General features: G+C 42.0%; 1 protein-coding gene across 1 annotated transcript in view; it reads right to left on the bottom strand.

Annotated features, from left to right (window-relative positions):
* Nucleotides 1-208: 208 nt before the first annotated feature.
* Nucleotides 209-16,606, bottom strand: part of LOC137072591 (integrin alpha-M-like) — a 48,436-nt gene continuing 32,038 nt past the window's right edge. The window contains exons 11-31 of the mRNA XM_067440433.1: nt 15,979-16,108; nt 15,762-15,904; nt 13,705-13,851; nt 13,170-13,361; nt 11,973-12,103; nt 11,573-11,721; nt 11,333-11,499; nt 11,136-11,258; nt 10,916-10,983; nt 10,628-10,769; nt 10,259-10,357; nt 6,083-6,165; nt 5,848-5,928; nt 5,536-5,614; nt 5,340-5,441; nt 5,240-5,263; nt 4,731-4,844; nt 1,108-1,209; nt 887-907; nt 701-811; nt 209-602 (exon numbers count right to left, since the gene is read on the bottom strand). Coding sequence (XP_067296534.1) covers nt 417-602; nt 701-811; nt 887-907; nt 1,108-1,209; nt 4,731-4,844; nt 5,240-5,263; nt 5,340-5,441; nt 5,536-5,614; nt 5,848-5,928; nt 6,083-6,165; nt 10,259-10,357; nt 10,628-10,769; nt 10,916-10,983; nt 11,136-11,258; nt 11,333-11,499; nt 11,573-11,721; nt 11,973-12,103; nt 13,170-13,361; nt 13,705-13,851; nt 15,762-15,904; nt 15,979-16,108 — 2,394 coding nt within the window. The 3' untranslated portion in view covers nt 209-416. The remainder of the gene's footprint in view (nt 603-700; nt 812-886; nt 908-1,107; nt 1,210-4,730; nt 4,845-5,239; nt 5,264-5,339; nt 5,442-5,535; nt 5,615-5,847; nt 5,929-6,082; nt 6,166-10,258; nt 10,358-10,627; nt 10,770-10,915; nt 10,984-11,135; nt 11,259-11,332; nt 11,500-11,572; nt 11,722-11,972; nt 12,104-13,169; nt 13,362-13,704; nt 13,852-15,761; nt 15,905-15,978; nt 16,109-16,606) is intronic.

The following is a 16,606-nucleotide window of genomic DNA, read 5'->3' as shown; positions in this document are numbered from 1 at the left end:
AAGTCAGCCGCCGATTGGTCTGTGCATCGCTGCATTAAGTTGAAAAAGTTTAGTTGGGTTTGTTTTGTATTTGTTCATATTTTGGTTAATAAAACAGCACCTGGGTTCAGCAAACTTGTCTTAAATGGATTTCATTACAATTTTGATAGCAATTTTTGTGTGTATGTCTTGTAATAGTGCCAAAAAAACATCAGTCTAACAAAAAACAGACTCACCAATATCGCATTTAATAATTTTTCTTCTTAAAAATATTCAGAATACCATGCTGCATACCGGCTTATAATACAAGATGAAGATCATTAAACTGAATATACAAGCCTCAAGCAAACATTATCATACATCAAAGGTCATTAACACTGAAATAATCTTCATATCTTTCCAAACAAACATCTTTAACCTGAAAATAAAGTGTGGTTTTATTGGTCAGTGCTTGGTGGTTCAGGGCTGGGATTCATTTTTGTCACTTCCTTCTCTTTCTCTGCACTGCCTTTCTCACTGACTCCGTTTTCTTGAGCATCCGTGTTTATGAGAGGAGAGTCTTCAACCACAGTTACACACTCTTCAGGAAAATCTTCAGGGTGATTTCGCTTAAAAAACCCACACTACACACAAACACACACAAACACACGTGTAAAGTTTGGCTTGAAATTTAAGATGTGAATGATGACATCAGGTGTGAGTTGATTTGATTGGCTCTTACCTTCAGCAGCAGGATCATTATGATAATGAGTAGGATGAACCCGCCCCCTGCGCCAGAGCCAACGATCAGCATTTTACTAGGTGGAATGACAAACTCCCCTTCCACTGCAATCTGAGAGGAAAAGAGAGAAACCTTTCAAATGTTGATCATCTTTAAATGATGGATGAAGGAGTGAGATATGGGTACCTGTAATCTGTGAGGGTCGTCCTGCAGAGGGAAGAAGAAATAGTTATAAATCTGCCAGACCAGTGTCTGTAAGACTGTAGCAGTGAGGTCAGTCATGAACTCAAGAGCTGCAGGGCTGTGGTGTGAATACAGACCAACACTGACAACCACACTCAGCTGCTGGCCTGTAGATGGCAGCACAACATCAGTTATGGCAAAGCTACAGATTTCAGGCTCGTCACCTTCAGGCTGGTTGATGTCTGGTTGTAGCGGCTCCTGTTGAAGTGGAGCTCGGCACTGATGTCGAAGACAAAATCCTCTCTGAACTTGCTGAAGGAATGTTTCTAAAGCAGCAGAAACAGAGTCTGGGTTTAGAGTTATTCCATCTTAAACTCGTGTTTGTGTGTCTGTGTGGAGTCTGGGTTTAGAGTTACTCCATCTTAAACTCGTGTTTGTGTGTCTGTGTGGAGTCTGGGTTTAGAGTTACTCCATCTTAAACTCGTGTTTGTGTGTCTGTGTGGAGTCTGGGTTTAGAGTTACTCCATCTTAAACTCGTGTTTGTGTGTCTTTGTGGAGTCTGGGTTTAGAGTTACTCCATCTTAAACTCGTGTTTGTGTGTCTGTGTGGAGTCTGGGTTTAGAGTTACTCCATCTTAAACTCGTGTTTGTGTGTCTGTGTGGAGTCTGGGTTTAGAGTTACTCCATCTTAAACTCGTGTTTGTGTGTCTGTGTGGAGTCTGGGTTTAGAGTTACTCCATCTTAAACTCGTGTTTGTGTGTCTGTGGGGAGTCTGGGTTTAGAGTTACTCCATCTTAAACTCGTGTTTGTGTGTCTGTGGGGAGTCTGGGTTTAGAGTTACTCCATCTTAAACTCCTGTTTGTGTGTCTGTGGAGAGTCTGGGTTTAGAGTTACTCCATCTTAAACTCGTGTTTGTGTGTCTGTGTGGAGTCTGGGTTTAGAGTTACTCCATCTTAAACTCGTGTTTGTGTGTCTGTGTGGAGTCTGGGTTTAGAGTTACTCCATCTTAAACTCGTGTTTGTGTGTCTGTGGGGAGTCTGGGTTTAGAGTTACTCCATCTTAAACTCGTGTTTGTGTGTCTGTGGGGAGTCTGGGTTTAGAGTTACTCCATCTTAAACTCGTGTTTGTGTGTCTGTGGGGAGTCTGGGTTTTGAGTTATTCCATCTTAAACTCGTGTTTGTGTGTCTGTGTGGAGTCTGGGTTTAGAGTTACTCCATCTTAAACTCGTGTTTGTGTGTCTGTGTGGAGTCTGGGTTTAGAGTTACTCCATCTTAAACTCGTGTTTGTGTGTCTGTGTGGAGTCTGGGTTTAGAGTTACTTCATCTTAAACTCGTGTTTGTGTGTCTGTGGGGAGTCTGGGTTTAGAGTTACTCCATCTTAAACTCGTGTTTGTGTGTCTGTGTGGAGTCTGGGTTTAGAGTTATTCCATCTTAAACTCGTGTTTGTGTGTCTGTGTGGAGTCTGGGTTTAGAGTTACTCCATCTTAAACTCGTGTTTGTGTGTCTGTGTGGAGTCTGGGTTTAGAGTTACTTCATCTTAAACTCGTGTTTGTGTGTCTGTGGGGAGTCTGGGTTTAGAGTTACTCCATCTTAAACTCGTGTTTGTGTGTCTGTGTGGAGTCTGGGTTTAGAGTTACTCCATCTTAAACTCGTGTTTGTGTGTCTGTGTGGAGACTGGGTTTAGAGTTACTCCATCTTAAACTCGTGTTTGCGTGTCTGTGTGGAGTCTGGGTTTAGAGTTACTCCATCTTAAACTCGTGTTTGCGTGTCTGTGTGGAGTCTGGGTTTAGAGTTACTCCATCTTAAACTCGTGTTTGCGTGTCTGTGTGGAGTCTGGGTTTAGAGTTACTCCATCTTAAACTCGTGTTTGTGTGTCTGTGGGGAGTCTGGGTTTAGAGTTACTCCATCTTAAACTCGTGTTTGTGTGTCTGTGTGGAGTCTGGGTTTAGAGTTACTCCATCTTAAACTCGTGTTTGTGTGTCTGTGTGGAGTCTGGGTTTAGAGTTACTCCATCTTAAACTCGTGTTTGTGTGTCTGTGTGGAGTCTGGGTTTAGAGTTACTCCATCTTAAACTCGTGTTTATGTGTCTGTGTGGAGTCTGGGTTTAGAGTTACTCCATCTTAAACTCGTGTTTGCGTGTCTGTGTGGAGTCTGGGTTTAGAGTTACTCCATCTTAAACTCGTGTTTGCGTGTCTGTGTGGAGTCTGGGTTTAGAGTTACTCCATCTTAAACTCGTGTTTGCGTGTCTGTGTGGAGTCTGGGTTTAGAGTTACTCCATCTTAAACTCGTGTTTGTGTGTCTGTGGGGAGTCTGGGTTTAGAGTTACTCCATCTTAAACTCGTGTTTGTGTGTCTGTGTGGAGTCTGGGTTTAGAGTTACTCCATCTTAAACTCGTGTTTGTGTGTCTGTGTGGAGTCTGGGTTTAGAGTTACTCCATCTTAAACTCGTGTTTGTGTGTCTTTGTGGAGTCTGGGTTTAGAGTTACTCCATCTTAAACTCGTGTTTGTGTGTCTGTGTGGAGTCTGGGTTTAGAGTTACTCCATCTTAAACTCGTGTTTGTGTGTCTGTGTGGAGTCTGGGTTTAGAGTTACTCCATCTTAAACTCCTGTTTGTGTGTCTGTGGAGAGTCTGGGTTTAGAGTTACTCCATCTTAAACTCGTGTTTGTGTGTCTGTGTGGAGTCTGGGTTTAGAGTTACTCCATCTTAAACTCGTGTTTGTGTGTCTGTGTGGAGTCTGGGTTTAGAGTTACTCCATCTTAAACTCGTGTTTGTGTGTCTGTGTGGAGTCTGGGTTTAGAGTTACTCCATCTTAAACTCCTGTTTGTGTGTCTGTGGAGAGTCTGGGTTTAGAGTTACTCCATCTTAAACTCGTGTTTGTGTGTCTGTGTGGAGTCTGGGTTTAGAGTTACTCCATCTTAAACTCGTGTTTGTGTGTCTGTGTGGAGTCTGGGTTTAGAGTTATTCCATCTTAAACTCGTGTTTGTGTGTCTGTGGGGAGTCTGGGTTTAGAGTTACTCCATCTTAAACTCGTGTTTGTGTGTCTGTGGGGAGTCTGGGTTTAGAGTTACTCCATCTTAAACTCGTGTTTGTGTGTCTGTGTGGAGTCTGGGTTTAGAATTACTCCATCTTAAACTCGTGTTTGTGTGTCTGTGTGGAGTCTGGGTTTAGAGTTACTCCATCTTAAACTCGTGTTTGTGTGTCTGTGTGGAGTCTGGGTTTAGAGTTACTCCATCTTAAACTCGTGTTTGTTTGTCTGTGTGGAGTCTGGGTTTAGAGTTACTCCATCTTAAACTCGTGTTTGTGTGTCTGTGTGGAGTCTGGGTTTAGAGTTATTCCATCTTAAACTCGTGTTTGTGTGTCTGTGTGGAGTCTGGGTTTAGAGTTACTCCATCTTAAACTCGTGTTTGTGTGTCTGTGTGGAGTCTGGGTTTAGAGTTACTCCATCTTAAACTCGTGTTTGTGTGTCTGTGTGGAGTCTGGGTTTAGAGTTACTCCATCTTAAACTCGTGTTTGTTTGTCTGTGTGGAGTCTGGGTTTAGAGTTACTCCATCTTAAACTCGTGTTTGTGTGTCTGTGTGGAGTCTGGGTTTAGAGTTATTCCATCTTAAACTCGTGTTTGTGTGTCTGTGTGGAGTCTGGGTTTAGAGTTACTCCATCTTAAACTCGTGTTTGTGTGTCTGTGTGGAGTCTGGGTTTAGAGTTACTCCATCTTAAACTCGTGTTTGTGTGTCTGTGTGGAGTCTGGGTTTAGAGTTATTCCATCTTAAACTCGTGTTTGTGTGTCTGTGTGGAGTCTGGGTTTAGAGTTACTCCATCTTAAACTCGTGTTTGTGTCTTTTTGTTACTCACGCTCTCGTATTCCTTCACGTTCTGGAGAGCTGCGGATGCCGTCAGGCTGAAGTGAACTTCTGAAGATTTCTGCAGTTCAAACTGAGCACACTCGAACTTCCCGCAGTGACCGTCCTGAAACATTGACACAACACTGAGAGCTGAAACACTGCCACCAATTAACCAGAGCATCAGATGAACTAAACAGAGATGAAATCCAACAGACTGAAGATGTGTTTACTGTGACTGCTCGTGGTCAGATCTTAAAGGGGTCATTCTCTAAAAAATGATCATTCTGTCATCGTTTATTCACCCTTGTGTTGTTTGAAACCTGTATGAATTTATTTATTCAGTGGAAAACAAAAGAAGATATTTTAAGAAATGTTGTTTGAACACCAGTGTTTTTCAAAAAAAAAAATTGTTCAACTGAAGAAAGATTGTCATGAGAGTGAGTAAATGATGACAGAACGATCATGTTTTGGTGAATGATCCCTTTAACAGCAGGTGTCAAAGGGTCTATGATCTCTTACCTCAGGTTTGCACGGCACTGAGTTCTGTAGAGAAGAACAGAAGATGTTAATGTTAACACACGCTAGAGTGATGGTATGAGCTGATGAACGAGTGACGCACCAGCATGCTGAAGGTCAGATGGGTTAAGATCACATGTGTAGTTTGACAGGGCATGCTGAGCTTAAGCGACACTGGCAGACCTTTGACACCCACATTCTTCACCTGTGAACACAAACACACAGACACACAGCAATCTGATCACCTCAAGCCCAAAAACAGCCCAATGAAGCTGCAGGTGTGTGTTCGACTCTCTGACCTTGTAGATGATGCTGAGAGGTTTTGGACCTCTGTCCTCCATAGAGAAGTTCATATACAGCACAGATTCTTCAGCCACTCTGACAAACACACAATAACTTCTCAGTCAATCATATGATCTTCTATCATTCTAATATAATGTTAACTTCTGATAATACAACTAGTAATAACAGTTTGTTTTTCCAGAACATCCATTAAAACAGAAAGCGAGTGAGAGGAAGACAGAGCATTTAGATGTTGAGTTTTCAATCATTCAGAGATGAAGAACAGATCAGTCTGAAAGAGAAGAGGAAAGTTGAATAAATTCACCCACAGAATGATCGCCAGATCAACAGCGAACTGAACCGGGATGCTTTTCTTCACCACCGTATCACTGATGTTTCCATTGTTATCACTGTAAACAAACATACAGAATTTACTCATGGATGAACATGAAGTCAATCTTCTTAATCTTTGTATCCTGGATCATGAGCCCAATCTCTGCTGTGCATTACTGATATGAAACAGCCTTGAAAGCAAATAAATCTGTCATGTTCAGCCTCATCCACCTGTTAGCGGTGATCATCATCTCCATCCGGTCGGCCCAGTCGTAATCCCATTTCGACACACGAAAGGTTGCCAGAAACTCAGTCTAGAAGAAGTAAAAATCACAGATGATGGTAGCATTGCCAAGAGAATGATTGAAAAATATATTTATTTAACTTTTTTATTGTACCTCACATATCTGGCTTCTAGCTAAAGGACATTTGTGGGTTAAACTGAAATGTCATGATGTCATACAACACGTACTCCCTCAAATTGTGGCTCCACTAGACACTCGTCGTGTGCCCTTGACTGTCCGACTGAGGGACAAACATGTCGAAGATGTCTAAAGCTGAACTACTTTCCAAAATGGTGTCTGCCTGCTCCACTTAAAGCTTCTAATCACCGAAACCCACATGCTAACACTACATCCCCTGCTATTATCCATTTAATCAACACCAATTCAGCAGGGGTTTCTACAGACTCTTATATTCCCCTGCTACTGGACACAGGAGCTAGAGTCTTACAACTCAAAATGGCCTCTTTTAAATGTTTTCTGACACACTTGGTCCTCCAGCTACCCTCTCTAAATGTGTTTGGATATGGAAGTTCTGCAATCGGCGTTATTGGTCTTGTACATGTGCCTGTCCAGTATGGAAATAAGGATCTGTCCAGCTTATCATTTCACATTGCACACCATGGCAGCAACATCTTCGGACTGGACCTATTTATGAGTCTGGTTTTGGCTGCTTAGCTGGATTCACACCAACCTCTCTTGTACCCATGTAGAAACTGCCATTCCGCTGGCATTGCATGAGGAAGTCACAATAGAACTCGGCAAACAGGGCATCATTGAACCTGTCAATGCCTTCCCATGGGTGTCTAATTTGATGATGGATAAGGAAAAATCTGCCATTTTCGTGTGGGCTAATCCCAGACTGCTACCCTCAGCCGATAATCAAAGAGCTGACTACACACTTTCATGGCTCAACCATTTTTTTTTTCCAAACTTGACTTATGCCAAGATTATTTCCATGTCCCTCTTCACCCAGACAGCAGAATTCTCCCTCCATTTGCTACGCATGCTGTCTAATTCTGTTACACAAGGATGCCTTTTGAACTTAGTTCGGCCCCTAGCTGTTTCCAAAAAAAAAATCACTGGCACTGCCTATCTAACCTGATGATGTCCTTGCCCCGAATGCAGTGATTCACCAACAGGGTTAGGCCACTTTTGCTGCCCTCAGTCAACATACTCCAATATTTAGGCTATACATGAGGTGCCAGGTGCGATCGTTGGCATTAGTGGTAATTTTGTCAATTTTTTTTTATTTTTTCTATTTTTCTGTTTCTTTGGTGGAACTCACAGAGGAGTCAGCTGCTGACTCCACTCTCTGCTGTCTGCAGGTACACGATATTGCCAAAAGTGTTGGGACATTTCCCTTTACATGCACATGAACTTTAATGACAGCTTTAATGATGTTGGACGAGAAGGCCTGGCTCTCAGTCTCCGCTCTAATTCATCCCAAAGCTGTTCTATCGGGTTGAGCTCAGGACTCTGTGCAGGCCAGTCCAGTTCCTCCACACCAAACTCCTCATCCATGTCTTTATGGACCGACGCTTTGTGCACTGGAGCGCAGTCATGTTGGGACAGGAAGGGGCCGTCCCCAAACTGATCCCACAAAGTCAGGAGCATGAAATTGTCCAAAATTTCTATGGAAATAAGGGGCCACGCGCCAACCCCTGAAAGACAACTGTCCTTCCTCCACCTATCCTTACAATTGGCACAATGCAGTCAGGCGAGTCCCGTTCTCCTGGCGACGGCCAAACCCAGACTCGTCCAAGTGATTGTCAGACTGAAGCGTGATTGGTCGCTCAGAGAACACGTCTCACTGCTCTAGAGTCCAGTGGCGGCTGCTTTACTCCACTGCATCCCACGCTTTGCATTGCTCTTGGTGATGTAAGGCTTGGATGAGCTGCTCGGCCATGGAAACCCATTCCATGAAGCTCTCTCCGCTGTTCTTGAGCTCATCTGAAGGCCACAGAAGACTGGAGGTCTGGAGCTGTTGACTCTGCAGAAAGTCGGTGACTTCTGCGCACTGTGACCCTCAGCATGCGCTGACCCCGCTCTGGGATTTAACACTTCGTGGCTGAGTTGCTGTTGTTCCCAATGGCTTCCACTTTGTTATAATCCCACTAAGAGTTGAGCGTGGAATATTTAGTAGTGAGGAAATGTCAGGAATGGACTTATTGCACAGGTGGCAACCAGTGTTGCCACAGTTACTTTGAAAAAGTAATCTGATTACTGATTACTGATTACTCCTTTAAAAAGTAACTTAGTTACTTTACAGATTACTTGATTTTAAAAGTAAAGTTAGATTACAAGTTACTTTATAAATTACATTCAGCAGTTGCGAACAACACCTCTGCCGCCTCAAAATAGAAATGACAACCGTTTTTGGCAACACACTTTATTGCATTTATGCCCGAGCCTGACGGCCCCGACTTTTTTACGCCCCTTTTTTTAGGCTTCTCCTTCGTTTTATATTTATTTTAATAATTAAAATGAACAATGAGATGTGCTGTTGGAAACAACATGAGACCATGATAGCTTGCGCCACTGTCGAGACATGGCTCGCGCAGGGTTAAAGAGTCCGTCTCTTCAGTGCAGCTGCTAGAGTTATGGCCTTTTTACAACTGGTTCCTTCATTCGTTTTCTCTGACCAGGTATCTATCTGATTGCGAAATGACCAGGAGTAGGCCTAATGCCTTCCGAGAGTCTTTCCAGACGTATTTAATTCCGATCGCTCAAACAAACCAATTCAGAAGGTGCATGAAAGCATTTCAAACTAAACCGGACAAATGTAAATGTATTGGTTGTTTAAACCACATGTGTAAATTTTACTCCTGGCAAATAATTAAAAAATAAATGTGTGAGAGCGTGTTATGTTGTAGTCAGATAGATATGATGGTGCTACTGCAACATCGCTGCAGATGAGTAAAGCAAGCCAACGCATATGGCCGTAAATTAAACTTTAAAATAAGTCACACAAAACACAATCATCTTCAATATAAATGAATGAGACTAATGATCTTACCAGTGCTTAGGTCGCTCTCTCTCATATTGCGGTCTTTGAATTTGAAATGGGCTGCTGAATAAAATGCTGGACTCTTTTGCTTTGATGTGAACTCCGTTAAATGAGCATACCGCGGGAATTGAAGACCGGATTTATATTAATTTTGCTGAAGTGTAAGGTAGGCTATAAGACAACCTGCATGTACTTTCTTTCTTTTTTTTTCTTTAGATTGTGTAGCCCATTTCGTTTTTTTTGAGCGCCGTTGCGAGCAGTAGGCTAATCTATCAGCTGCCTCAGCTCGGCAATGCCTTGTGGTGGTATAATAACTAGCCTACTTTGTTTTTGATGTCAAAGTAGTTATATTTCGTTTCGTTTCTTTATTAATTTCATTTCAAAAAATGTTTAGAGCAATTTTTTGTTTGTTAAATTAAAGTTTTAATTTTTTTATGTGACGACCCAGTGAGTTAACCGCATGTTTAATAGCCTAGTCTCTCAAACCAACTCTTGAATTGTCTTGCCTATATAAACTTTAATTTAACAAACAAAAAATTGCTCTGAACATTTTTCTTAATTAGGTTTATAAAGAAACTAAACAAAAAATAACTACTTTGACATTAAAAACAAAACTGAATTATTTTAATGGCTGCAAAAATGTAAATAAATAAATAAATAAAAAACACGGGCTCCAGCCGGACTCGGGCTGAGAATGATGATAAGCTGTCGGTTTTTACTAAGGAAAATGACTAAAATAGTAACTCACAGTGACTTGGATAAGTAACTTTAATCTGATTACTGGTTTGGAAATAGTAACGCGTTAGATTACTCGTTACTGGAAAAAAGTAGTCCGATTAGAGTAACGCGTTACTGACATCACTGGTGGCAGCCTATCACGGCCCCACGCTTGAGTTCACTGAGCTCCTGAGAGCGACCCATTCTTTCACTAATGTGTGTAGAAGCGTCTGCAGGCCGAGAGCTGGAGTTATACACCTGTGGCCATGAAGGGATTGAACATCTAAACCCAGTGATTTGGAGGGATGTTCTAATACTTTTGGTAATATAGTGTGTGTCCTAAACGGTTGGCCAGATGTTCAGCTGTATGCCAGAGTGAAGTGTCTGTGTGTGTCTTACTGTGGTGCCGCCGCGGTACACCGGTAGATTAATACTGCAGGTGGTTCGGTTCGTAGCACCGTTGTCACGATCACCACATCTGCTTCTAGTCCGGCTGGGCTGTTTGTTACACACACACACACACACACACACACACACACACACACACGCACACACACTTATATAATTAATAAATGCCAATTCACACAGACTGACAAATTTTTATTGTCCGTTTCAGTTCATAAATCGGAATTTAAGCTCTCGATTCAATACTGAATAACACAACTCTGTGTAAGATCAGTGTTTTAATGGAAATTATTATTTTTTTGAGTGTATGCAAGTCATACTTAACATGTTAAACATGTTAGTTTGACATGTGGACTGCGGTACCTTAACGGTGTCAAATATTGAGAGCGAGAGGCCTTCTGGATAGTGCAGCACTATGCTGGTGTTGAAGGAGTCGTCGCCTAGATTGGCCAGCGATACGAGGACAGTGAAATGAGCTTGATTCACCACCAATAATGTGTCGTTCCTGCAGAATAAACCGAACACGCAATCTTCATCACATTGTCAAGTTTAAAAAGCTGTTGAAGGGTGGCAAAAAGTATTTACAATCATATTTCACATTAATATCATCTTGGATATCTGGATCATTTTATTTAATCAGGTATATCTCACATAAAACTGAAGGTCAGCTTCAGATCGGCCACACAGCTGTTTGAATTACAAGTCATCTGGAACGGTGCCTGGTCACATACAAAACAGAAACTTTTATAGAGCTTTTGAATGTTGCAGAAACTTTATACAGTGAAGCTGGAGGACCTTAAGAGTTGCGAGTGAGAAATTCATTTAACAAACCTAGAGTATATAAACAGAGATGTCTGAAGCTGAAGCTCACCTCAACAAACTCTTCTGTCCTGCTGTGGATGTCAAGAATAGCCGTGGAGTTTCCAGAAAACATCTCAGTTTGTGAGAAATGCATTTGTATCTTAAGAGGAGACACCGTGTCTGTAATGCAGTGCTAAAACAAACACAACATTTGCTGTTAAACCGAAGCTTCTGTGATTGGCTGAAGCTGTGATAGACAAAACGTACTGGCATGAAGACCGGGAAGGGGAAACAGGAGAACCCAGAAGCCAGCGAGATCAACTTCTGCAGAGTCCTGGATGACGGATCCCTCTGATCAAAGAATCCTCGATTCATTGCTCTCATCACATCCACATCCAGGTTCAGAGAAACCTTCAGATTCTTCTCGAGAGATCCTGAGAGACATGAGAGGGTAAGACAGGGAGGCCATGCTCTTCATGAGACTCTTTGAGATGTCATTGACATTACCACTGCTATTGGTCAGCTCGGCCACCGTGAAACACAAAGTGAGATTAAACGCATTCAAGGGTTTTTCACCCGGGCATTCAAAGTAGTTCGGGTTGATTTCTTTGGGACTGAAGCTGAGCTGCACAGATACAGACATCACAGGCTGAGCCCTGAGAAGAGAGAAAAGAGTAAACAGCCAATAATACAGCGAGGCTAACAGGGTCTGAAAAAACTTCTGACTCAAACTGATAGTTAGTTTGTTAAAATCATTGCATTTAATCTCCAAACTAAGGGTTCAATTAAAAACGGGCCACTGAAGTGACTATACGCAAACAGAGCCAGAGTTCATAAATGAGTCCTAGTGTTGAGACTGAAAGAGAATCTTCACATTATTTGGTAAATGTGTTGTGAAGTGTCCTACTTGAGCAGCACGATCCCTCCTTTTGCTCCGATCACGATATCTGTCAGATTATCACCACTCATGTCCATCTGACCGGACAGAGATACTCCAAACTGCTGCAGACCGGGAAGAACCGACTGCGCTGGGATCCGCTGAACACACACACACACACACACACACACACACACACACACACACACACACACACACACACACGCACACACTTAAGCCCACAGCATACATTAGTTTACCTTATGTAATTTAGGACAGGGATTCCAGGGAGTCCTGTCCTGGATTTACTACATTTTAGGCCCTATCCCAAATGGCACACTTCATGTGCACTTTCAATCTCGTGGATTTACAATGTGTTAAATGCATGAGACCACAGGTTGTCCCATTTGTCATTTTAGGTCTCAAAAGTGTGCTCGTGAGCCCCCTTTGTGGTCAATATGCGCCCTCGATGCACACTTCTGCTGGGCCCACATTAGTGTGGGTTATGCAGCAGACTTCTTCCCGGCAGTCAAAGCAACATTACGTTATGAAAGTGCGGACTCATAGGAAAACCGTGAGGCTTTAGGGGGCCATTTGGAACAGGGCCTTAGATGTCTCCATGATTCAAACACCCCTGATTCAGCTAATTTGTAAAGACTCCAAGGCCTTAGATGGGTGTGTCATATAAGAGAGATGTCAAAAAAGTGCAGTGTTGTGGGTACTTAAGGACCAGGGTTGGAGACCACTGCTCTATGTCAGGGGCTTCCATACTCAGTCCTGGAGGGCCACTGTCCTGCAGATTTTAGCTTCCACAAGCCTCAACATACCTGTCTGAAAAGTGTACACACAGACTGGTGCCAACAGCAACAGGAATCTTGGGTTGAAGCTAAATTCTGGAGTGCAGTTGCCCTCCAGGAGCAGGATTGAACATCCATGCCACAGGGCAAAGCTCCTCAATTCCGGTCCTGGAGGGCCACTGTCCTGCAAAGTTAGCTCAAACCCTGATCAAACCTACCTGTCATTTTCTAGTGATCCTGAAGACCTTGATTAGCTTGTTCAGGTGTGTTTGATCGTGGCTGAAGCTAAACTCTGCAGGGCATTGGCCCTCCAGGGCAAGATTTGATTTTTGTTTATCCTGTAGTGTCTGTTTATCTGTCAACGTTCGGCCTGTCTGGGATTGTGGGTTAAACAGTGTTTGGGATTGAGGGAACTAAAGCAATCTCCTACCTGAGGAGGGTGTTTGAGGTTTATGCCATGTGTCCTGTCACCCAGGTAGATGTAGACGACTCCCTGCCCTTCGTTCTCAAGCGGCGCCCCGACTGCCAAATCTGACAGGCTGTCTCCATTCAGGTCCTTTAGTGAAGCCAAAGATGATGCAAATCTGCCAGTGTTTGACTCATTTAGTGTCTTTTCAAAATACTACAGAGAGAGAAAGAGAACAGAATCTTTATTCACCAGCACATGACCAGCAACAATACAACGTATTTCCATGACTTTCATGCGATAGAACGACATCAGGAACCGATTACAATGGCAATCACATTGGAGCAGGGATGTGCAACTTCTTTTCTGGCCAACCCTAATCAACCACACCTAAAACCTAACCAGCGAATCAATGTCTTCAGGGTTACTATAAAGCTACAGGTGCTACAAGCTAAAGCTACAACAGTGATAACTAGCAACCTTCCAGTCACAGGCCCTGAACATTAACCACATGTGTTTCTGTACTTATTAATGGAGCATGTAGTGAATCTGTCCATACCTCCCCTGATAAAGTGTAGACGTACAGCCTCCCTTCCGTCCTCGGCTGAGACTGGTAAAATAACGGAGCTCCGACCAGAAGGAAATCTGAGTCTCCATCTGAGTCCACATCCAACAGACTCAGAGATGCTCCAAAATAAGATCCAAACTAATGACAAAAATGAATGTAATTGTATACTAGCATATCCTCTATATTTTCTGAAAAAAATATTACGAAACCATGTTCTGCTTTACAAATTCGAATTTCTATGTAGAAATTTTTGTTACTCCTTTTTTCAGTTGTATATGGCATTGCAAGGCTCATATTATACATGTAAGGCTTGTTTGTTTGGGTTTTTTGTGTAATGCTAAACCTCATGAGAGTGTGTTTGGACGGTGTTTGCAAATGTATTCAGTCTCTTAAGCCGGGCATACACTGTGCGATTTTCATCCGATTTCGAGCCGAATTCTGACTTGTGCGACTCTTTTTTGGGTCGCGCCGATTTTCAGGTTTATCGTGTGTCGTTTATCATGAGGTGTTCATGCAGTGTACAGGGGGAAACGAGAGGCGACAAACCTCTCCCGATCAGGAAATCGGATGGTCGGATGAATTTCTGGCGTGTCAGATATTCTGGTCGCCCCTCGTGAGGTTATCGCACAGCTGAAGCAAAGCCACGAACTGATTGCACTATTTTCCCTCACTGCGCGAAAGCAGAATTTAAACAATTACATTTTTAAAAGCAGCAAGGAAGAAAACGAAAAGAGGGAGATCTTTAAGTTCTGTAGGCAGCTATCAAATAGCAGAAATGAAGTACACTGTTGTGCCTCCAGTTTGTGTTGTAAAATGGATAATTACTATTCTAAACCACCGTGTATAGCATCATATCCAGTGCCTCTTATTCAGTTAGCTACTTGATCATTAATTTAGGGCTACTTGTTTTACTTTCACACTTTATTTATTTATTTATTTATTTATTTATTTATTTATTTATTTATTTATTTATTTATTTATTTATTTATTTATTTATTTGTTTGTTTGTTTGTTTGTTTGTTTGTAATATTAATTAATATTTAGCCTACTTAATCTTATTATGATGGGAAGTGGGAACCTCTGTCCATCTTGACACAATGTCATGTTGCCCTTTTTCTCTTCTTTTTTTTCTTTTCCCGTTTTAATTCATGAACACGAGTGAGTGGATATCACACAATGTGCAAACGCAGTCTCAAACCCAGTCAGTTATTCACTACATAAAGCGAAAGTAAATCTGACAAGCTTTCAGTGCATATTCTCCGAGACAACACGAGATAAATCTACTTCAACATGCTGATGACGTAGCCTATAACTGTTTTAATTTATTTTCTTAATATTTCTCTTTTGGTCACTGTGAGAAAACAATAGAAGAGAAGTAGGCACATTTCGTGTTAAATAAGTTGTTTTCAGATAAATCTGCTCTTACTTTTCACTGAGACTGATATTATTGCATTGTTCTGACATTATAGACTGATAATCATTTAATTATAGACCTATAATTCCTTGTTTAATCAGGCTAAATGTTTTTAAACAGGGAGGAGTAATTTATCTATTATTTTATTATGCAGTGTGTTGATTATGCATTATGAAATTGTTGGGGTAGGGGGGGCATGCAAATTAATGTAAAATCAGTTTAATAATAAAAGGAGGCCTACTCTAATAATAATAATTTGTATACGTAAATTCTAAATCCTCTTGATATTGATAGCTAATGCATTTGATAGGCTATCTCTCTATAATACACCATGGTCTATCGTCGCCACAAGGCACGGGGGTTTTATTGCTCATTTTTCACCCATACAGTGTGATCAGACAAGTCGACGGTCGGACCGTACAGTGTGAGCACATAAACCGTGAGCTTTGGCTTTACATCGCATGCGATCTACTCGTACAGTGTGAGTAGGTAACCTTGCTGAAATCGCAGAGAAATTGCACAGTGTATGCCCAGCTTTAGTGTGGACTGTAGGATTTGGGAAGCCATGCTCCCAGTGGAGAGTGGAGCCAGTGGAGAGTGTTAACTTCCTGTCAGAGGGTTTTTCTTCACTAACTTGTTCTCCGGTGATGTTCCTCATCACTGTCCATGTGCTTTCATTCTTGGTGAAGACAGTCACCAGACCCCTGTGTCCGGCCCGCGGCGCCCCAGAGAACAGAAGAGAGACACCGCCTCTCATTCCCAGAACAGCAGAGTAACCTGAACATCATCAGCATCATTAAAACATGCACAGACACTTCACATCAGACACGGAAGGAACAGCTTCAACATACCCATGTATGAGTCTTTGCTGACAGCTGGATCCTTAATCTCTGTCTCTTTGAATCCAGATCCTGATCCCGTCAGTTCATACAGAGATCCACGCCAGTCATTAGATCCAACCGAGCCCACAATCACAGAGTCCTGAACAAACAGCAGTCTCAGCTTCAGTCACAGCACATTTACATGTTACAATATTTCTAAATACAGCTTGTACACAATTTCCAGAAGTTTGTGTGTTCAGGTTTATTTTTGTGACATTTGCGAGATTAGTGACATTGAGTTTTTGAAAGATGTCAAGAGTTTTAATTTTGTATGTTTGGCAGCAAATAAACCAGATCAGTGCTGCTCTCGTTTTACTTTAGGACACTGATTTTACCCTAAGTGGCGACACATTAGGGATTATTGTATTGTAAATGTAAACAAAAATGTTCATTAAACATAAATGTGACCCTGGAGCACAAAACCTCCATCTCACTAGTATATAATAATTATAATAATTTGTTTCATATATATATATAGTGCTTTAAAAGGGAAACTCAAAGCGCTTTACAATGAAGGGGAATCTCCTCAAACCACAACCAATATGCAGCATCCACCTGGATGATGGGACGGCAGCCATTTTGCACCAGAATGCCCACC

The sequence above is a fragment of the Pseudorasbora parva genome, chromosome 4, assembly GCF_024679245.1.
Source record: "Pseudorasbora parva isolate DD20220531a chromosome 4, ASM2467924v1, whole genome shotgun sequence".
Taxonomy (NCBI): domain Eukaryota; kingdom Metazoa; phylum Chordata; class Actinopteri; order Cypriniformes; family Gobionidae; genus Pseudorasbora; species Pseudorasbora parva.
This window is presented reverse-complemented; position numbering and strand designations above follow the sequence as displayed.